The 23259-nt window shown below is 40.9% G+C and overlaps 1 protein-coding gene across 4 annotated transcripts in view; it reads left to right on the top strand.

Moving 5' to 3' along the window:
• nav3 (neuron navigator 3) overlaps positions 1–21447 on the top strand; it is a 123398-nt gene extending 101951 nt beyond the window's left edge. For 3 of the 4 annotated variants that reach the window (XM_062997177.1, XM_062997185.1, XM_062997169.1), the window contains 13 exons: positions 2670–2845; positions 3395–3548; positions 4289–4475; positions 6293–6390; positions 8008–8103; positions 8777–8945; positions 10382–10617; positions 10736–10896; positions 13650–13721; positions 15278–15474; positions 15565–15683; positions 15769–15984; positions 20935–21447. In XM_062997177.1, the coding sequence (XP_062853247.1) occupies positions 2670–2845; positions 3395–3548; positions 4289–4475; positions 6293–6390; positions 8008–8103; positions 8777–8945; positions 10382–10617; positions 10736–10896; positions 13650–13721; positions 15278–15474; positions 15565–15683; positions 15769–15984; positions 20935–21057 (2004 nt within the window). In that variant the 3' untranslated portion in view covers positions 21058–21447. Of the gene's footprint in view, positions 1–2669; positions 2847–2924; positions 3011–3394; positions 3549–4288; positions 4476–6292; positions 6391–8007; positions 8104–8776; positions 8946–10381; positions 10618–10735; positions 10897–13649; positions 13722–15277; positions 15475–15564; positions 15684–15768; positions 15985–20934 lie in introns of all 4 variants that reach the window. The other variant, XM_062997194.1, reaches the window with a different exon arrangement.
• The last annotated feature ends 1812 nt before the right edge of the window (positions 21448–23259 follow it).

Raw genomic sequence — 23259 nt, 5'->3', positions numbered from 1 at the left:
GATTTCTTGTCGTTGCAATTACTCCAGACCAGTCACATCTGACAGGAGCAGCATCGTTGTCCCGACAGTCTCGACTTCAATCCTTAACCTCGGCGGGTAAACAGGTTTCCATCAGAATGCCCTCGGGGTAAAACAACAGAGAATGTAGTTAATAATGTACAATGCTAGTTGACAAACAGTTTTACAGAGAGTTTTAGACTCCGGCAGCCCTAATTATTACAGCATAACTAAAAGGGAGAGCAAGCAGGTAACAAGGTCATGAAGGCTTTCACAGGACATCAGCGCCCATCTCCCCACCGTCACCAAACCTGAGTGATCGGACAAGAGAGGCAGAACGACAGCAACCCAACATCCCTGATCACCACAAGTTTCTATGACCAAGAACCCCCAAGCTCTGCGCCTTTGTCTATACTAATCAAAAGCCTGAGAAAATAAATATGTTTTCAGTCTAGACTTAAACATTGAGACTGTGTCCGAATCCCGAATAGAGGCAGGAAGATTATTCCAGAGTTGTGGAGCTTTGTAGGAAAACGCTCTTCCACCAGCCGTGATCTTTTTAATTTTAGGAACTATAAGTAACCCTGCATCTTGTGAACGAAGTGGACGCGCTGGGTTGTAGTGATTAATAAGTTCACTCAGATACTGTGGAGCCAGACCATGTAGCGCTTTATAAGTTAGTAAAAGTATTTTGTAATCAATGCGAAATTTAACTGGCAGCCAGTGTAGAGATGATAGAACAGGAGTAATATGGTCAAATTTTTTAGTTCTAGTTAGCACTCGAGCTGCTGCATTTTGAACTAACTGGATAACAGTCCACTCACTCCCACAGTCCACTCACTCCACTCACCCTCAGATTCCAGAGTCCACTCACTCCCACAGTCCACTCACTCCACTCAACCTCAGATTCCAGAGTCCACTCACTCCCACAGTCCACTCACTCCTAAATTTTAAAATTTACTCACCCCCACATTCCACAGTCCACTCCCTCCCTTATTCCACAGATGAACTCCCAGACTCCACAGTCCACTCGCTCCACTTAATCTAAAATGTGCTGATTTTTCAAGCTTCCTCGTGTTCCCATGTTCCCCATGTTCCCATGTTCCTGTGTTCTCATGTCCCCGTGTTCCCGTGTTCCCCATGTTCCCATGTTCCTGTGTTCTCATGTTCCCATGTTCCCATGTTCCCCATGTTCCCGTGTTCCCATGTACGCCGTTCCCATGTCATGTTCCCATGTTCCCGTGTTCTCATGTTCCCATGTTCCCGTGTTCTCATGTTCCCATGTTTCTGTGTTCCCATGTTCTCATGTTCCCATGTTCCCGTGTTCCCATGTTCCTGTGTTCCCGTGTTCTCATGTTCCTGTGTTCCCATGTTCCCGTGTTCTCATGTTCCTGTGTTCCCGTGTCCCCAAGTTCTCATTTTCCCATGTACGCCGTTCCCCTGTTCCTGTGTTCTCATGTTCCCGTGTTCTCATGTTCCCATGTTTCCGTGTTCTCATGTTCCCATGTACGCCGTTCCCATGTTCCTATGTTCCTGTGTTCTCATGTTCCCATGTTTCTGTGTTCCCATGTTCTCATGTTCCCATATTTCTGTGTTCCCATGTTCCCATGTTCTCATGTTCCCATGTTCCTGTGTTCTCATGTTCCCATATTTCTGTGTTCTCATGTTCCCATGTTCCTGTGTTCTCATGTTCCCGTGTTCTCATGTTCCCGTGTTCCTGTGTTCTCATGTTCCCGTGTTCTCATGTTCCTGTGTTCCCATGTTCTCATGTTCCCATATTTCTGTGTTCCCATGTTCTCATGTTTCCATGTTCCTGTGTTCTCATGTTCCCATGTTTCTGTGTTCCCATGTTCTCATGTTCCCATATTTCTGTGTTCCCATGTTCTCATGTTCCCATGTTCCTGTGTTCTCATGTTCCCATATTTCTGTGTTCCCATGTTCTCATGTTCCCATGTTCCTGTGTTCTCATGTTCCCGTGTTCTCATGTTCCCGTGTTCTCATGTTCCCGTGTTCCTGTGTTCTCATGTTCCCGTGTTCTCATGTTCCTGTGTTCCCATGTTCCCGTGTTCTCATGTTCCCGTGTTCCTGTGTTCTCATGTTCCCGTGGTCCCCAAGTTCTCATGTTCCCATGTACGCCGTTCCCATGTTCCTGTGTTCTCATGTTCCCATGTTCCCGTGTTCTCATGTTCCTGGGTTCCCATGTTCCCCGTGTTCTTATGTTCCCATGTACGCCGTTCCCATGTTCCCATGTTCCTGTGTTCTCATGTTCTCATGTTCCCGTGTTATCATGTTCCCATGTACGCCGTTCCCATGTTCCTATGTTCCTGTGTTCTCATGTTCCCATGTTTCTGTGTTCCCATGTTCTCATGTTCCCATATTTCTGTGTTTCTATGTTCTCATGTTCCCATGTTCCTGTGTTCTCATGTTCCCGAGTTCTCATGTTCCCGTGTTCCTGTGTTCCCATGTTCCCGTGTTCTCATGTTCCCGTGTTCTCATGTTCCCGTGTTCCCATGTTTCCGTGTTCTCACGTTCCCGTGTTCTCATGTTCCCGTGGTCCCCAAGTTCTCATGTTCCCATGTATGCCGTTCCTATGTTCCCATGTTCCTGTGTTCCCGTGTTCCCGAGTTCCTCAGAACCGTCAGTATAAATAAGTGTTGTTTGTGTGCCGGTAGTTGCGGAGTTCCTTTAAGCAGGCGTTCGGGGGGAAGAAGAAAGGCTCGAAGCTCCAGTCGTCCCACGATGAGCTGGAGGAAATGATGGACTCGTCCGTCCCCTCGTCTCCTAAACTCCAACACGCCTGTACGGAGGGGAGCACCCACTCCTTACACACGTCCTCGTCCACCACCGAGTGAGTACGGTCACGCACCAGCACACTCACACTCCTCCCACCCTTCCATCCACCTCACGCCTCTGTATTTCCACCCCCTGTGTGTGTACGTGACAGTAAATCCTCCCCACTGTGGGTGCGCAGGAAACGACCGAACGGCCACGTCGTCTACAGACACAGATCCCGGTAAAAGAGACTGGTGCATGATGGGTAACGGGAGTGCGGTTTGGCGTGAACTAAACAAGCATGCTGGAATTACGTGGGTCTGAGCCCGAAGGAGTCGGCGGCGCTCCTGGACGTCGTTGATATTTGGAATCTTGTGTTTGTGATTGCAGTGATGGACTGTGTGTACTGACCAGGGTTCTCCGAAGCGTTTTCCAGGGATGGAAGGTCACGGGCATTACCTATTGACTTCCAGCCTTGAATCTTTCAATAATGTTATGACTGTAGACAGTAAATTCTTTGCGATTTTGAGATTCGAACCTGAGAGCTCCAGATCTCAGGACTGGTGGGCTGGTGACCCTTGAACACAAAGCTCACAAACCTGTGTGTGTGTGTGTGTTTGTGCAGGTTGTGTGAGTGTACTGAAGCTGAAGCGGAGATCGTCCTCCAGCTGAAGAACGAGCTGAGGGAGAAGGAACTGAAGCTGACCGACATCAGACTGGAGGCTCTGAGTTCAGCTCATCATCTCGACCAGATCAGAGAGGCCATGAACCGCATGCAGGTACCACAGCACACATCCTGCTTCATCCTGTTTGCTTTGATGGTCCTCACTGGAGTCACCAAGAGCAATCAGAATTGATTGGACATCGTGTGTGGAAGGCATCCAGACTCCCTCTTTAGGTTTTAGGTGGTCCTGAGAGTCAGAGATCCACCCTTCCGTCATTTGAGCCATTAAGACCACATGGGTGGAGGTGGGTGGGGGTTAAATATCAGTATCCTCAGTATCTGAGGTTTGTGGGGGTCCTCAATCATTCTGTAATGGAAGCAGCCTGGCACAACCTTGAACCTTCCTAGAGGTGACCGCAACCAAACTGTGTATGCGGAGAAGAACTTCCGTTCTTTCTTAGATTGGTAAGAAAGAACCCAACGGTCACTCTAAACTGGCGTTGGTTCCCATCAGTGAGCTTCCACCCATCAGTGAGCACCCACTGTTCCACTTCTCAGGATGCCTATGGATTGATAGATAGATGGACAGAAGGGAAGGGTCTCATGTACACTATACACCCAAAGTATGTAGACCTGGTTTGATGGGTTTGGTGTTGAGGAACTTCAGGGCTCTGCACAGAACTCTGATGAACACCTTTGGGATGAATTGGAATGTCAGTTGCCAACCAGTATAGCTGAAAAGAAGGAAGGTGTTTTTGACTATTATCCATTAGGCGTACGGTCAGGTGTCCACATACTTTTGGCCATGTGCACATATCGAGATGTTTTAATCTTGTCATATGTTACCTTCATCAGAACGAGATCGAGGTGCTGAAGGCGGAGAACGATCGACTGAAGTCCAGCGGAAACTCCACGCCCTCATCGGTGCCCTCCAAAGCGGCTCGACCCCCCTCGGAGACCTCGAGCACCTCCTCCACGTCCTCGCGCCAGTCGCTGGGGCTGTCCCTCAACAACCTCAACATCACCGAGACCATCATGTCAGGTAAGATCAGGCTCGTGGACCAGGGCATTAATATGAAATCTCCCCCCTTTGGTGCGACACCAGCTCAGCTTCCCTCTGTTGGTAACCCTGGCGCAAGAGTTTGGACTGAAAAGAAGGTCTGTCTTATAGTCAGTGTTCCAATTGATCCCAAATGTGTTTGAGGACCCCAAGCGCTCTTGCACAGGTTGTGTGGTGAGATCTCAAGTTCTCCAGGGATAAAGTGTTTGCAGATATTCTTCTAAGTCTTCAATGACATGATTCCAGAGTTATCTTGGTGTTTGGTGTTATCAAGTCTCTCTGAAGTAGCTGTTTATGACAGTATCATCTTCCTGGAATATGGGAACTGTATTTATTTAAAGTATCCTCCAGACCACCCAAGAAGGATGGGCCCTGCTGAGTCTGGTTCCTCTCAAGGTTTCTTCCTGTAATTTTCAGGGAGTTTTTCCTTGCCACAGTCGCCCTCGGCTTGCTCAACAGGGGTTTTTGTATCTGTTGGTCCTGGATTTTGTAAAGTTGCTTTGAGACAATGTCTATTGTAAAAAGCGCTATATAAATAAAGTTGACTTGACTTGACTTGAACATCAGAAAAGTGACTTTGCACCATAGGGTGCACCTAGTCTTGACGAATCGCCTCATATTTGATGGCTCTCATTGGACTGAAGGATTTCCACCAGAACTTGCTTTAAAGGTCCTTCTTTAAGCTGTCAGGAAGTTGGAAGCATACCTACAGTTACCTCTCATGTGCCCGACAGTGGCAACTTGCTGAGCAGGGATTAAACCTGCAACCTTCTGATTACTAGTCCATTATTTTATATTATTAGTTTAATTTATTGTCCACATACTTGTGCCAGGGGCCGTTTATGGTGATTTTTAGTTGCACGGTACCCTATCAGTCTTAGTGGGCAGAGCTTTGGGCCATCAATCGGAAGATTGTTTGTTCAAATCTAGGCTTTGCTATACAGCCTCTGTTGGGTCCTTGAGCGAGGCCCTTGACCCTCTCGGCTCCAGGGGCGCCGTACGATGGCTGACCCTGCACTCATTGGAGGATACACTTAGTGGTTGTCTCTTTATCCCAGCTGCAGCACCAAGAGCGCACTGACAAGTGCTCTTCCCAATGACCAGGCTGTGCCACCCCACCCTCCTTCTCCCCTATAGCACTGCTGAGATTCGAACCCATGATCCTCAGATCTCAGAGGTAGTGGGCCAGGGTATTTTGCGCTGATTCGTTCTGTTTTAGCACGGCCAATTGCCCGATTGCGCCATGCTTCCTCTCCACCAATGCCGATCCCCGCTCTGATTGAGGAGAACGAAGCTAACCCACGTCCCCTCCGACACGTGGGCAGCAGCCGTATGCATCTTATCACCTACACTTTGACGAGTGCAGTGCAGCTCAGCGTTGTGTACGGAGAGACACACCCTGAGAGCACTCTTTTTCTCATCAATCAGCCAGCAGAGGTCATAATTGCACCAGTCATATCCGGCTTAGGCCCGCCCATATCTGAACAACAGGCCAATCGTTGTTCACGTGGCCACTCAGCCTTAGCCGGCAGGCAGAGCTGAGATTCGATACGATGTATTCCAGATCCCAGCTCTGGTTCCAGCGTGTGGTTTTACCGCTGCACCACCTGAGCGTTTGTAACCGTTCTTGACCAGGGACCGAACGCACCAGAGCAGGTTGTATGGGTGGGGCAGGAAGCTAAGCTAGCTCACTTAAAATAGCTAGAGAAGCTGAGGAGGGTGTGACGGAGATGGTGTTGAAGGTACTACTTTACACCACCAATCAAGTTGATTGACTTTTTTCCTGATATTGTACACAGACCTGCTTCTGGACGACGGCTACGAGGGGAACTTGCGTAAAGAGGGGCGGAGTGTACGGATCGTGGTCACCGTCGGTAAAGGCTCCAACAGGACCAAGGTAAACGAAGACACTTCCATTTTTTCCTTCTGCTTTTCTGTGCATAATGTAAGTTTACGGGTGGGTCCGCTTCGGAAACTGGACGTCACGCCACCTCTGGGGCGGCTGCCCTCCCAGGGCGGGTGGGTTCCCAGGTGTCATTGCGCACCAGCGGAAAATCGGACCAGACCGAGCAGCCCGGTATCTCGATTTCAGGAGCTGGCAAGTCTGAGAAGGATAAACCGTGATATATAGATACACTCCCACCTGGAGCGAATTAGTGACACATCAATCATCTGAACCTCTGTGCGCCCTCTGCTGGCCAAAAATGGCAACACAGATGGACACAAACTACTTCAGCAGCTGAATCTCATCACTCGTGAAGAAGATCCTAGGGTACTTGAACTTCCTGGGGCACTTCCTAGGTTTCTTTCCCTCACATGAAGAAAGCATCCCAGTCTTTCCTGGCAGAGGACCATGCGACTGTCTTGAAGTGCATCTCGAAGGTCCACCTCTGTTGATGCTGAAAGCAGACATGTCACCTCCAGCTCTCCGTAGTGAACCCCGTTCCAGACCCAGACCCAGCTGCTTGACATCTAGTCCATGAGTACCTCAAACAGGAGAGAAAACAGGACACACACTTGCTGGACACCCATGACCCACGATTGAACTACTTTGATTTAAGCCCAAGTATCTGGACAACTCTTCTTACTTCCATAGAGACACTGGATTTCAAAGGTAGTGATAGTACTCCAAATTCCTCTAGTGTCCCTCACTGCAAGATCATGGTGGTCTTGAGTGCTTGAGCTGAAAGCGACTGGACTGTCATGTTCAGGTCTCTCCACGTCCGTTTGATGGGGTTGTTAATCTGGACTTGATTTGGTCTACAGTTCCACAACCTGGTCAGAACCCTCATTGTTCCTCCTGAATCCTACTTTCAACTATTGGACAGTGTCTGATGTAGGTCATGGTGGTCTTGAGTGCTTGAGCTGAAGATGACTAGACTAGGTTCCTGCCCTCAAGTCAAGCACTCAAGACCATCATACACCTTTTCCAAATACACATAGAACTGGATTAGCGTATTCCTTCTTGCAGACATCTCTAGAAGTTCTGCACAGCTGGATTTAGGCAGTTTATCCCATTCTTCATGTGGCAGATCATCTTTAGCTCAGGTCTCTCTACGGCTGTTTGATGGGGGTTTTAATCTGGACTTGAGTTGGACCACTTAGGCACCCATGACCCTCCACAAAGCTGTCCAAGCGAAAAGAGCTGGTCTACAATTCCACAACCTGGTCCTCCTGAATCCTACTTTCAACTATCAGACAGTGCCTGATCTGGAGCGCCTTGGCATAGGGTTTTCCTGAGAGACTATCCCCTGTAATTGGACCACACTGTCTCCACTTCAGTTCCAGCTGATAAGGAACACTCCTGACTTCCATCTGACATTAAAGACGCTTGTTAACCACAGAACCTTAATGGTGTCCAGGGCCTTCAACATCTCTGGCCTGACCTCAATCACTCATTGTAATTTAACCACTAGAGTAACTTCAGCCGTGATGATGGAGTTTTTGTAACTCGTCATGTTCCATATTTGCAGGATGTATGATGGAATAATTCTTACATGTCTTGAACTTGCAGGTGTTGCAGAGTCAGGATTACCTGATCGGTTCTATTGGCGTGAGCGGGAAAACCAAATGGGACGTTTTGGATGGCGTAATCCGACGCCTGTTCAAGGTTAGTGCACTCAGCGCCTCTTCAAAACACACGGTGGATTTAGTGTTCAGACCCTTTATTCAGCCCCACTGGCAGGAGTTACCTTCTTGTAGACGTCTCTAGAAGCTTTGCACACCTGGATTTAGGCAGTTTATCCCATTATTTATGTGGCAGATCATCTAAAGCTCTGTAAACTGTCATGTTCAGGTCTCTCCATGACTGTTGGATGGGGTTTTCAATCTGGACTTGAGTTGGACCACTTGGGGACATTTTGAGAGCCACTCCAGTGTAGTTTTGGGAAGGTGTTTGGTAACTGTCGCCCAAATCTGGGTTGGTATGCACTCTACATGAGCTTTTCTTCATGGATGTTAGTGTCATTTGCTGCAGAGAGGTTCTTCCATCTCTGCACAGAGCTCTTTTTATTGACCGTTGGGTTCTTTATTACCTCCCTGGCCAAGGTTGCCCAATTTGCCCAACCTTTGAAAGGTTCAAACGTATTTATTGATGACTGTGGTCCTGGAACATTCAAAGCCTTAGATATTGTTTATATCCTTGCCTGATGTTGATCCTGGAGATCTACAGAAGGTTGCAGAAGGTTCCCAGCTTCATATCTTTATGGTTTCCTGTCGGGTTCTATATAACAGGTATCTATATAACCGTGTCTGTGCTCTGTATCTTGTTTGGGTGGATGTAGGAGTACGTATTTCGTGTGGACCCGTTAACGAGTCTGGGGCTGAATTCGGACAGTATAGTGAGTTACCGGATGGGGGAAGTGGAACGCTCTCACGCTTCGGAGATCCCCGAGCTGTTACCCTGTGGGTACCTGGTGGGGGAAAACAACCTCATCAACATCAGACTGAAAGGTAATAAACCTCCTCTTCATTACACACGTTATTTAGGGTAATTAAAGTCTTTAAAACAACAATAACAATAGGACGTATATTTTTAGTTTATAACCTGTATGAACCCCAATGTCAACCCTAATTCTAGCCTTAATTTTATCTTAGTCTATATCTAGCCTAAACCTTACCTTAACGTCCTTAATCCTAATTCTTATAACAACCTTAAACCTAGCCCTAACGCCTACCTTACTCTCAATTCTAGTCCTATTTCTAACCCTAATCGTAACCCTGATATCTACCCTAAACCTTACCTTAACTTCCTTAATTCTAATCCTTATATTAACCTTAAACCTAGCCCTAACACTAACCTTTCTCTCAATTCTAGACCTAGCCCTATTTCTAACCCTAATCTTAATCCTAATCCTAACCCCAAATCATAACCCTGGTCTTAACCCTATTACTAAGTCTGATCTCAACCTTAATCCTAATTGTAATCCTAACCTTATTTTAGAGTTATGATCCTTATATCAACCTTAAACCCAATCTGTAACTCTAACCTTGTTTTCAATCCTGGTCCTAGCTTTATATCTAACCCTAATATCTACCATAACTCTTACCTTTATGTCTACCTAAACCATAAGCCTAATCCTAACCTAATAATCTAATCCCAATCCTTATATCGACCTTGATCCTAGTCGTAACAAGCCATAAGATTACTCTTAGTCCTAGTCCTATTTTAACCATAATCTTAACTCTAATCCTAATCCTTATATCAACCTTAAACCTAATCTGTAACTGTAACCTTGCTCTTAATCCTAATCCTTATGTTAATTCTAACCACAATATTATCCTGAATCCAAATCATAACTCTGATTTCAATCGTGATCCTACCCTAATATCTACCCAAACCATAACCCTAATCCTAACCTAATAATTTAATCCCAATCCCTTTATCGTCCTTGATTCTAGCATTATTTCTAATCCTAATCTTAACCCTAATCCTTAAGCCTAATCCTTATCCTAACCCCAATATCAGCTAAACCTCAACCCTATCGTTAACCCTGACCCTTAATCATAATATTAACTTTAATCCTAACCCTAACCCAAATATTAATCCCTGAATCCAAATCTTAACTCTAATCTCAACCTTGACCTTAATCCTAATCCTAACCCTTACCTGAACCTCTCCCCAAATTGTAACCTAATTCTAATCTAATAACCTAATCTTAATCCTAATATCAACCTCAATCCTAGTCATAACAAGCTGTAATCTTACTTTTAATCCTCCCAGTCCTAGTCCTAACCCCAATACCAACCTGAACTTCAACCCTTATCCAAATCATAACCCTGATCTGAACCCTATTACTAATCCTAACCCTGTACATTAGTACAGAATAATACTGGTGCGCTGGTGCTTTAAACCTGTTTACATTTCTCTCTTTTATTTGAATCTGCAGGTGTGAGGGAGAACAGTATAGACGAGCTGGTGTTCGACACCCTGATCCCTAAACCCATTATTCAGAGATACCTCAACCTGCTGAAGGAGCACCGCAGGATCATCCTGTCCGGGCCGAGCGGAACCGGGAAATCTTACCTGGCCAACAGACTGGCGCATTTTATCATCAACAAGAGCGGCAGGGAGGTGAACGAGTACAACCTCGCCTGCTTCCACGTGGACCAGAAATCCAGCAAGGTGCATGATGGGAAACGTCCTCGCTGCTCATCTACAGTGTGTGTGTGTGTTAAGGCTCGTGTAGATTATTCACACTGTGTGTGTGTGTGTGTGTGTGTGTGTGTGTGTGTGTGTGTAGGATCTGTGTCAGTACCTCTCGGCTCTTGCTGAACGCTGTAACTGTGATGAGGCTGAGCAGGAGCGACAGCTCCCCCTGGTGGTTCTGATCGATAATCTGCACCACATCGCCAACCTGAGCGATATCTTCAACGGGTTCCTCAACTGCAAATACCATAAATGGTAAAAGCACACACACACACACACACACACACACACACACACATACACACTCACCTACACCCACACGTACATAAACACACTCACCTGCACACATACATACACACAAATCTCTACACACACGTGTTCACACACACACACACACACGAACATCTACAAACTTGTGTACACACATCTACACACACATACACACACACACACACATTTAACCACATCATGCGCACACATCTACACACACAACTACATACACCTTGTATACACACACACAACCAATTGCACAAACATCTACATTAACACAGTCATATACATACACACACACACACATGAAAATTTACACACACCTACACATACACACACATACCTGCGCACACATCTACATAAACACACACACACCTACACATGTACACACATTTATCTACACACACATCCACACACACAACACATACAGCATACACACACACACACACACACTATAAATATATATATATACGGGTCAAAGACGAGACGTAACTTTTTAGTGTCCCCACTTGATAAATAATATACAATTATATTAATAGAAGTGGATTTACCTTCAATCTACTCCATTTGTACATCTTTACTGAAAGCTAAAGTAATTTTTACGGAAAATGTATGATTTTTGAAAAAATAACCCTTGAAACCCCCAAAATGTCATTCAGTGCAACGGTCCCCCCACCTCTTTAAGTAATAAAACATTAAGAAAAAACGAATTAATCTTAAGTAAAACTTAAAATTTACTGCTTTGGCATAATTGTATAAATGTCATGTGTGACATATTAAATAATATTCAATCAGATGTGTTTTTTAATATTAATAATATTCAGGATACTTTCAGTCCCCATTTTCCCAATCTTCAGTTGTCATTCAGTACAACGTTAATAAAAAGCCTTATTTTAATATGCAATCAAGCTACTGCAGTCATGTGACCAATTATAACAACAAGAGACTCCTGGGGACCCTTCAGCACACACACGAGGTCAATGCATTTTAACATTATTTGATAAAAATGTCTTTTTACTGACACAGTACATTAAAGAACAAAACTGAGTGTCATTCAGTACAACACAGAAAACCTAATATTACGGTTAATCTCGTAAACAAACAAGGTTATTAACATTTAAATGTGAATATGTGTAGAAATGTATTTGAGCTAAGGTCAATGTTAGCTTTGGCTATCCACTGGGATAACTGTAAAATGTGCTAAAGTAAAATGCTTGTCATTCAGTACGACAGAATTTCGCTGTTGCACTAAATTGACAATGACTTTGTTATACTGACTTTATAATGTTTTAAAATTATTTTTTAAAGCAAAATTGAAACAGAAATTCCTTTGTGTGGCCAAATCCACCTGATGAAATTGACTACCTTAAGTCTGATGTCAAAATCATAATCGCAGAACCAAAGCCATGTACAGCAAGAACCTCGAGGTTAACAACAAAAGATAAAATGTGACTTTAAACGGTCTTCACTGCTGAATGAATTTAGATTTACTGCAGCAACTTTTTCACGTGTTATGACACAAATTCCAAACTTCCACACTGTTCTGGTGCCTTACAAGTTGTTATGATGGCTTCATTAGCTATGTTTTAATATTAAAATGCTTTATAAATATATTGAAATGCTTTAACAGCAACCATTTTTTCATGCTATGACTGAGGACTTCAAATGATCTCATGTTACATCACTTTTATGCAAGTTTCTTGTTTTATTTCAGAATAAAGTTTACGTTTTTCATTGCCTTACTTTTTTCATGATGTAGTTTGTTTGTTTGTTTATTAGGATTTTAACGTCATGTTTTACACTTTCGGTTACATTCATGACAGGAAACGTTACTTTATCTTCACACAAGGTTCATTAGCTTCATCAAACACAGTCATGGACAATTTAGCGTGTCCAATTCACCTCACTGGCATGTTTTTGGACTGTGGGAGGAAACCAGAGCTCCCGGAGTAAACCCACGCAGACACGGGGAGAACATGCAAACTCATGATGTAGTAATATTATAACACATACTTGCCACTGGTGAGGCATATTTTCATTCTACTGCTGCTACTTTAATCAATAAAGAACTTAAAAACAAATGAAGTCATGAATATTCTGATGTAACAGGATCATTTGGATTATGTCATTCAGTGCAGCATAAAATCATCATACAGTGCAACACAAACATTTGCTTAAAATAACTGTAATAAGTCATTATTATATATTTTTTTCATGTGAATGCAAGAGAATCCAGACCTGCTTCATAGAAAACAGTTTGATTGGGTTTCAAATAGAATAGAATGTGTAGCAAAAACATCTCGTATACAAATAAACAAAATCCCAAGATGCATTAGAGTACAAACAATGCACAGAAAATTCTAAACAGAGTAAGTACAGTTTCATCTGAGGTTTTAAATCTTTTGTAAGAGATAAACTAAACGTATAGATTTGAAATGGCTAAGATTGTTCCTTGTGTGTGTATTTTGTCATAAATTAGTCGTTGGACTGAATGACATTTTTGTGCCCTTGTTGTGTGTCAACACTAAAACTATCAAAAAATACATATTTACATAGGTGACACATTTGTGCACAATATTAAATGAAAAAATTATACAATTTAACCATTTTATTTTTTTGGTACTAGGAAAACCCTATTCGTCTTTCACCCGTATATACAGTATATATATGCAGTAAAACACTTTGTGTTATAATTAATAATGAATGAAGATAATTTTGTACCTGTGTTTCATCTACAGTCCGTATGTGATCGGAACGATGAACCAGGGCGTGTCCTGCTCCCCAAATCTGGAACTGCACCATAACTTCAGGTACTGCAAACCCCAATACTACCCAAAATACACACACACACACACACACACACACACACACACCCTCTCAGTACCCAGAAATAGAAGCTTTATGGATCCATATCAGAGGAACACGAGGAACATCAGGTTCTTTTGACAAACGTCCATGTGCACTTTTGTTCCACCCCCAGCTTCAGTACCCGGAGGAACGTCCTTCAGTAAGTTCTACCAAGCTTCTGATGCCTCTCTTGTGGAACCTTTACCCGTTCTTCTCCTGCAGAAGCTCCCAGCTCGTTGAGGTTTGATGGCTGTGGTGCTGCAGCTGCTTCTTTAAACTCCACCAAAGATTCTCTGTAGGATCCAAATCTGGACACTGAGAAGATCCACTCCAGGAGGTTCCAGGACTGGTTCCTGAACCGAGCTCTGGTTGAGTTGGAAGTGTTTTCGCATCATGATCAGCAAGGTAAAACGTTCCTCCTCAAAATGCCTGGGTACTTCTGTTATTCCAGAAGGTCAGGTTGGCCAATTTCTTCAGCAGAAGAACATCTCGACATCACTGACCCTCCATGCTTGACCCCATGGTCAGAGGACTTGCCTTACTTGCTCCAGACAAGCCACCCTGTGTCCCAGAACTCAACCCTTCATGTGCTTCTTGGTCAAAAGTGGCCTGCGTCTTGGATTCCAGCTGTGGAACGCTTGGTTGTTTACTGATCTTCTTATGGTTGCCAGCCATCATCAGGTCGCCCAAGTCGTCAGCAGGAACATGTGAGTTCTTCTTCAATTTTTCAGCGCAGAAGGTAGAACGTTCCTTCTCAAGGTGCCTTTGTATTTCTGTGAATCCATGATGCCAGTCAGAAGTTCAGGGTTGCCAGTTCCTACAGCAGGAACATCTCCACATCATCACTGACCCTCCATGCTTGACCATGGTCAGAAGCCTTGTCTTTCTTGCTCCAAAAAAGTCGCCGATCCATGTGGCCAAACAGTTCCAGTTTTGATTCATCACTTCATGGAACTTGCTTCTAGAACTGTCCAAATTCCTTTTGGTGTGTTCCAATCAACCTGTCAGTGGCCTGCATCCTGGAGTCCGGCTGTGGAACGCTTGGTTGTTTAGTGATCTTCTTATGGTTGCCAGCCATCATCAGGTCGCCCAAGTCTTCAGCAGGAACGAGTGGATTCGTCTTCAATGTTCAGGCAGGTTTACTGTTGCGTGATGAGTTTGGAACTCCTGGAGAACCTCGCAATGGTGTCTCTAGGAATGTTTAAGGTCTTGGTGATCTTCTACGTGTTGTCTTCTCTTTGCTTTGGTGAGCAGCTACTTAGTTTACTCCACGATTGCAACACACCTTAAAGACTTGTAGCTGAAGCAGATGAAGGCTGGTTATTGAATCTCAATGGGTTCATCATGTTGTAACCCAGCTTTAGGTCCCACACAGTAGCAGTAGGAGCAGAGGAGATCTACGTTTGGATTTAGGCAGTTTATCCCATTATTTACATCAGTTGTGTTTCTGTAACTCTGTCTTCATTACTGGTCCAAAACCATAATGTTCTACCTTTATTATTCCTCCTTACATGCACAGGTGGGTGTTATGTGCCAACCACACGGAGCCGGTCCGAGGGTTTTTGGGTCGTTTCCTGCGCAGGAAGCTGATCGAGAAGGAGATCGATAAAAACACTCGGAGTAACGAGCTCATCAAGATCATCGACTGGATCCCTAAGACGTGGCAGCACATCAACACCTTCCTGGAGGCTCACAGCTCGTCGGACGTCACCATCGGTAAAGCATAAACACAAGCGAAGTGAAGTGAGGTGAGGTGGTCAACCACACGCCTGCTGGACGTATAGTTACGTATGTGGTGTCTCTCAGGTCCCCGGTTGTTCCTCTCATGTCCGATGGAAGTGGAAGGCTCTCTGATCTGGTTCACCGACTTGTGGAACTTCTCGCTGGTGCCCTACCTCCTGGAGGCCGTAAGAGAAGGACTGCAGGTACTCACATCTGTATGAACAAGTATTAGAGAAGATGTATAGAAGACTAGGTTAGGTAGTCTGACATGCTGTGCTCCTTCTGTAGCTCTACGGGAAGAGAGCCGTGTGGGAGGATCCATGCAAGTGGGTGATCGACAGCTCCCCGTGGAGCTCCACCCCCCTGCAGCGAGACAGCCAATCCCTGATCCCGCTGCGCCCGGAGGACGTGGGCTACGACGCCTTCAGCTCATTTAAGGACGGTGCGTCGTCCAAACAGACCCATAAACAGTCGGCGCAGAGCGACAGCGAGGGAGACCCACTGGTACAGAATCACTCCGTCTGTCTTACCTTCATTTCCTTCCGTCTCTGTGCCCATATGTTCCAGTGTTTAAGGTTTTATAGTTTCCTTTGGTGTAGTTCACTCACCTGTAGTTCTCTAACGTCCACCAGTCTACACTGTGCCCTGATTTTCTCACCGTCTGTCCCTCCTTAAGTTCCAAATTCTCCACTTTTCTTATTCCTAATTTTCATTAGCACCAGTTTTCAAATGTCAATGATTCCCCAATTAATGGTTCCCAGTGTCTCCTTTTCCAGTTTTACCTCTGAATAGTTCCCACTGTCTCAAAAATGCCTCTTTCCAAAGTTTGCCCATTCAAAGTCCCCAGTGTTCCTTTTCCCATTTCCCCTATTCTTAGTTCCCAACAGGGTGTTTCTACCTTTTTTTTTGCTAAGTTCCATATTCTTCACTTTTTTTATTCCTAATTTTCATTAGCACCAGTTTTCAAATGCCAAATTCCAAGTATCCCCTAGATTCCTCTTTCCAATTTCCCCTATTCAAAGTTCAGTGTCTCCCAGTTTCCCTTTCCACTTCCCAGTATCTTCTAGATTTCTTTTTCCAGCTTTACTTGTAAATCATTCCGTGTCTCATAGATGATTCCTTTTCCAGTTTTACCCATTCATAGTTCCCAGTGTCTCAAAAATGCCTCATTCCAAAGTTTCCCATATTCATAGTTCCCAGTGTTCCCTACATTCCTCTTTCCAATGTTTCCCCCATTATTAGTTCCCTGTTTCTCGTAGATTCCCTTTTCCAAAGTTTCTCCTATTTGTATAGCCCAGTGTCTCCTAAATTCCTTCTTCAGTTCCCCCTGTTCAGAGTTCCCACTGTCTCAAAAATGCCTATTTACAAAGTTTCCCCTATTTAAAGGTCACAGTATCTCATAGATGATTCCCTCTCAAAAGGGAGGGAACACCTGTTCATAGTTCCCAGTGTTTCCTAGATTCCTTCTCCACTTCCCCCTGTTCACAGTTCCCACTGTCTCAAAAATACCTCTTTCCAAAGTTTCCCTAATTCAAAGTTCCCAGTATCTCTTACATGATTAGATTATTCCGTTTCCAGTTCCCACTGTTTATAGTTCCTACTGTCTCAAAAATGCCTCTTTCCAAAGTTTTCCCACTCAAAGTCCAAAGTGTTCCTTTTCCAGTTCCTGTTCATAGTTCCCAGCGTCTTCTAGAAGATTTCGTTTCCAGTTTTACATATTCATAGTTCCCACGAGGGTGTTTTTACCTTTTTCCCTAAGTTCCATAATCTTTATAAGTCATATTCCTAATTTTCATTAACACCAGTTTTCAAATGTCAGTGATTTATTTTCCAAAGTTCCCAGTGTCCCCTAGATTCCTCTTTCCAACTTAACTGTTCATAGTTCCCAGTAGGAATGCTTTTCCTGTTTTACCCATTCATGGTTCCCAGTGTCTCCTGGATTTTTAAATATTTAAAATTTTTTATTTATGTTTCCGCTACAAATAGTTTCCAGTACCCTTAGATTCATTTTCCAGTTTTACATCTGAATAGTTCCCAGTGTCTTCTAGATTCTCTCTCCAGTTCCCCCTGTTCAGAGTTCCCAGTGTCTCAAAAATCCCTCTTTCCAAAGTTTCCTCAGTAATATTTCCCATTATCTCTTAGATTCCTTCTCCAGTTCTCCCTATTTATAGTTCCCAGTGTCTCAATAAATGCCTATTTTCAAAGTTTCCCATATTTAAAGTTCCCAGTATCTCTTAGATGATTCCTTTTCGAGTTCCCAGCCAAAGTTCCCAGTTTCTCCTAGATTCCCTTTCCAGCTTTACCTGGTAATAGTTCCCAGTATCTCCTAGATGATTCCTTTTCCAGTTCCCATTTGTAGTTTCCAGTGCTTCCTACATTCAATTTCCAAAGTTCCCCCCATTTCCAGTTCCCAGTGTCTTCTAGATTCCTTTTCCGGTTTGCCTGTTCCCAGTCCTGTACTCACACTAACCCAGGCTGCCAGAAACAACTTGGTTCCTGATCCTCAGGAGTTTTGAGTCTGCTTGATGGTTCTTCCGAAATGTCCAGTGTCTCCCAGTTCCTGGATTCCATTATAACCACTATAACTCTGTTTACATGTTTACATTGTTTAATGGTTTGCTCAGGGGTCCAGCAGTGGTTGTGTGGCAGAACTGGGATTCAAACCCACAGTCTTCGGATTGATAACCCAAAGCTCGACCCACTGGGCTCCCACTGATCACATTTCCTCAGCACGACCCATTAGTGCATCACACACATGTAGCATGTTGTTAAAAGTATCCCCCCCCCCCCCCCCCCCCTTCACTGCTTGTTTAATAAGCAACACTTACTGGTGTTACTGGTGTTATTCTGATTGGTCGAGCGTTTACGTGTTACGGAGTGATGACGTCCTGTCGTATCTTCTCATGTCTTTCCTCAGACGTTCAGAGATTATAAGGTGATCAAATCTTCTCCTGTGATCAGTTCATCATCATTTAGTCATACTCACGTCCCACGTCCTCCTTTAGTGTTTAGCCGTGTGTTGTACTCAGTGGAAGGTGGATCCATGTTCGTGTGTAGTTTACAGAAGTGACCACGTGTCTCTATTGTTTTGATTTTGCGTGACAGAACGTCCACAAACTTTTGGTATTTCATCAATCAACAGTTTTTGCTCCACATGATGTGAAAGATTTATTAAAAATAATACAAATATAATTAAACTAATTGGGGATGTGAATGTTGTCGATAACTGACCAGCTAACAGCATCCAACAACAGTATAAACACCACAGAGCTTCAGATCAGCACGTCTTTTAATGATAAAGAGTGAAACGTGGTGAAGGTAGCACGGCAGCTCTGTCTCTACCTGAGTTTATACACAGAGCTGAGTGGGTGAGGGCGAGTCTCAAATCAGCATTTCCATCACTAGAACAAAAACTGTTGGTTCTGATACGTGATGTAACGAGTCTCTCTGTGTTCAGTGGTTATCGGTGTAATAACGGTGATTGTTGGTTTAGTTTAGTTTGTTTTCTTCGTTGTGTTTGTGAACTGCTGTAATGGTGTAAAAATTTAGCAAGTAAAACATTTAAAATAAAACCACATTTATTTAATATTTCTAAAAAACATAAACTCTACAAAAAAAATCTAAATATATTTGTGTTAGTTTGGTGAAACTTTGAGTATTTTCTAAGCAAAAGTAAATGTTATTACTTTTTTCTTTGAGGGTTTTTCTTAAACAATTTAGTTTCCTAAAAAAACCCTAATAATAATAATAATAATAATAATAATAATAATAATAATAAAAAAAAAAATATATATATATATATATCTATATATATAATAATAAAATAATAATAATAATAAAAATAATAATAAAAATGATAAATAATAATAATACAAATATAAATAATATATGTATATAAATAATAATAATAACACAATTATAAAAAATATATGTATATAAATAATAATAATAATACAAATATAAAAAATATATGTATATAAATAATAATAATAATACAATTAAAAAAATTGAAATAAATAATAATAATAATAATAATAAAAAAAATAATAATAATAATAAAAATGATAAATATTAATAATACAAATATAAAAAAATATTTGTGTATAAATAATAATAATAATACAATTAAAAAAAATAACAATAATAATAATAATATAATACAATTATAAAAATAATAATAACAATAATAATAATAATAATTATTATTATTATAATAAAGTCACTAGTTACGATAAACTGGGAGAAAAGGAAGAAAATACAGTATTAGTTAAATATGGTTTTGTTTGATCAGTTTTTACTTGCTAAATATAAAAGTGTTTGTGTGTTTGTGTGTTTGTGTTTTTTCTGTGTGTGTGTGTGTGTGTGTGTGTGGGTGTGTGTGTGTGTGTGTGTGTGTGTGTGTGTGAGAGAGCATGTATTTGGCTCTTTTGGGGCCAACCAGCCTCATTAGGACAACAAAACATGAATAAATAAACAAATAAATAAACAAATAAATAAACAAATAAAAAAATAAATAAAACTGTTCTAGCCGCTGTGAGGATGATTATGGAAACGCCCTCTGGTGGTTGAGGGGAGCCACTGCATGGTGGGACGTTATAATCTACACTGACCTCGCAAGTACAGAAACGGACAGTAAATAATAAAAAAAAATACAAATAAAAACAGAAAAAGCAGAACAAAGATAAAATTAAATGTTTTACTTGATCAAGTTAATTGCTTTTTTTTTTTTATCAAATGTTTAATAATTCCTGATTTGATGCCTGTACCTTTTCCAGAAAAGTTGGGATTGGGTTGTGGAATTAAAATAAAAACATAAAACAAACAAACATAAAAACAAACATAAGAACAAACATAAAAACAAACAACCATAAAAACAAACATAAAACAAATAAACAAAAGCAAACAAACATAAAACAAACATAAAAACAAACAAACATAAAACAAACAAACATAAAACAAACAAACATACAAACAAACGTAAAACGAACAAACATAAAAACAAACATAAGAACAAACATAAAAACAAACAAATTAATATAAAAACATACAAAAACAAATATTAAACATGAAAACAAACATGGAAACATAAAATGAATATAAAACAAACGAACATAAAAACAAACATAAAACGAACATAAAAACAAACAAACGAATATAAAAACAAACATAAAAACAAAGATAAAACAAACAAACGCGTTACACAGGTGATTAATATAAAAGGTTAATTTAATTAAATCCTCATTATTTTTAATTGATTATTATTATTTTCATTTTTATTATCTCTGGACGAGTTGGTGTTTTATTATTGCTGTACTTGTGTTGAGTTTTGTTTGTTGTCGTTGTTGTTTATTATTAATGTTAAATAAAATAAAAGACGTTATTTACTGAACCGCGCGTTTATGAAGCTTCGCAGTAAAATGTTTACGTTATTTATGTTTCTGACTCCTCCCACAGATGAACATGCTAATGAGGCTACAGGAAGCTGCTAACTACTCCAGCGCCACCCAGAGCTGTGACAGCGACAGCGCCAGTAACCATGACGACGCCCTAAACTCCTCCCTCGAGTCGGCCCTTTAGACCACGCCCTCTGTCGGGAGAGCCGATCCTGATTGGATAACGACGGGCCCTAACGGAGGCCGACTATTCCGAGTACTGGCTTACTAACGAACGAACAAACCGGAAGTCTTGCTCCGTTAGCGATATCAATGTTAATCGCAGTTAATTAGCATTGTTTACACAGGGCGGAGTCTCGTTACGGTGGGCGTGGTCGACTCTGCGGTGCTTATGTGGTGCACTACTGTGGTTCCCGCTACTGTGAAACCTCTGCTACGCGGGCTAGTGGGTTCTCATAGTGACACATAGCGGCGGACACCGAACCGCCCGCAGTTCCTCTTGTCTCCACCGGAGGCGCCAGTGCTGGACTGCATTACAGACTCATCATGGTGCTTCTCTGCTGCCTTAAATGTGCTGACGGATGTTTGTGAATCCTTAGACGCGGCTAATCCTGAGAAACGTCGCCGGACGCCACGTTAGCATATTTTATTTTTGTTACCTCGCGTGTGATGGTTAGATTCAGGGCGTGGCCCGACTGTAAGATATTCAGGGCGTGGCCCGACTGTAAGATATCTGAGATGCGTTTGAAGCGTTTATGAGACCCAGTTGATCTGGGATGGATCTGAAAGCTCACGAGCACAAGTTAGCCGAGTGGCTAAGCTAGCATGGCGTTTTTACTAACGTGTGTATGTGTGTGTCTCTGTGTATGTGAAGTGTGTGTTTCTGCTGTGTGTGTGTGTGTGTGTGTGTGTGTGTGTTCGTCCTGTTTAGTTTATTAAATTAATTCTTGCACATTTTCTTACATTTATTGTAATAAAATCTGTTTCTTTTTACTGAAATAAAAATAAAATTAAACTTTTAAAACATTAATAAAATATAAAATCAGATTAAATAAAAGTGCAAAATAAAAATAAATCTGTAAACTCACAGTTTTTGCTCTCGTTATCAGTTTCAAATAAAAAGTTGCAGAAATTGATTCTTTATTTATGAATAATGATTTAAAATCAGCTTCGTCTCCGTGTTCCTCCTTACAAACATTATTTTATTCCAACACAGAAAACTTCCTGTGTTCCTAAATTTAGGAAAAGTTCCTAAATCATGATTTTATTTCAGATCAAATTAAAATCTGAGCTCAGTATAAAACTCCTCCCTTATTCCATCATGCACTTCTAACTACAAACTGATTTTTATTTTCTGCTGAGAAACTTTCATTTAACTTTATTCTAGTAAAGAAAAAATAACAATTTGCTTGTCTTTAGTAATTATATTGTTATTTTTTTTTGCCCCTAAAATTAATTTCTATAATAAAAATAATAACAATAATAATTAATAATTATTAATTAATAATTATTATTAATAATAATAATGATAATAATAATGTTAATAATTATAATAATAATGATAAAATTGAAAAATAATAATAGTAATAATTATAAAATTAAAATAATAATAATAATAATAATAACATGTTAAATAATAATAATAAGAAGAAGAAGAAGAAGAAGAAAAATATTACAGATAATAATAATAGTAATAAAATAAATGTATTATTCAACTTTAGCATCAGAACCAAAAGTAATAAACAGCAGCTCTTACAACTGTATAAATTATTTTAATTATTATTTAATCAGTGCCAATTTAAAAAAATAAATATTTTCTGTTAGAAACTAATATGTTATGAGGTAAATTTAGTATTTATAAGAAAACTAATAATAAACATGGAATAGACATCAAATATGAGATTAAAAAGAGCAAATAATTAATTAAACTAGAACCACTCTAAATGACTTTATTATTGTTGTTCATTTTAAAGTTCCCAAATGTAATTAACTAGTTGACGTAATGAAAGCAAGGGTATTTATTATTATTTTTATTTTTTATTAATTCTATTATTAGTATTATTATTATTATTATTATTATTATTATTATTACTATTATTATTACTATTATTATATTACTAGTTTTAGTATTATAATATTTTTATAATAATAAGTATTATAATAATTATTATAATTATTATTATTTTTTTATTAATTCTATTAATATTTTTATTATTAATTCTATTGTAATAATAATTATTATTTTTTATTATTATTATTATTATTAATTTATTAGTATTATTATTATTAATTATATTATTATTATTAATATTATTATTATTATTATTATTATTGCTAAATATTACTAGTAATATTAAAATTACTTTTATAATTATTATTAATAGTT

Source organism: Trichomycterus rosablanca, chromosome 1, assembly GCF_030014385.1.
Source record: "Trichomycterus rosablanca isolate fTriRos1 chromosome 1, fTriRos1.hap1, whole genome shotgun sequence".
Classification (NCBI taxonomy): domain Eukaryota; kingdom Metazoa; phylum Chordata; class Actinopteri; order Siluriformes; family Trichomycteridae; genus Trichomycterus; species Trichomycterus rosablanca.
This window is presented reverse-complemented; position numbering and strand designations above follow the sequence as displayed.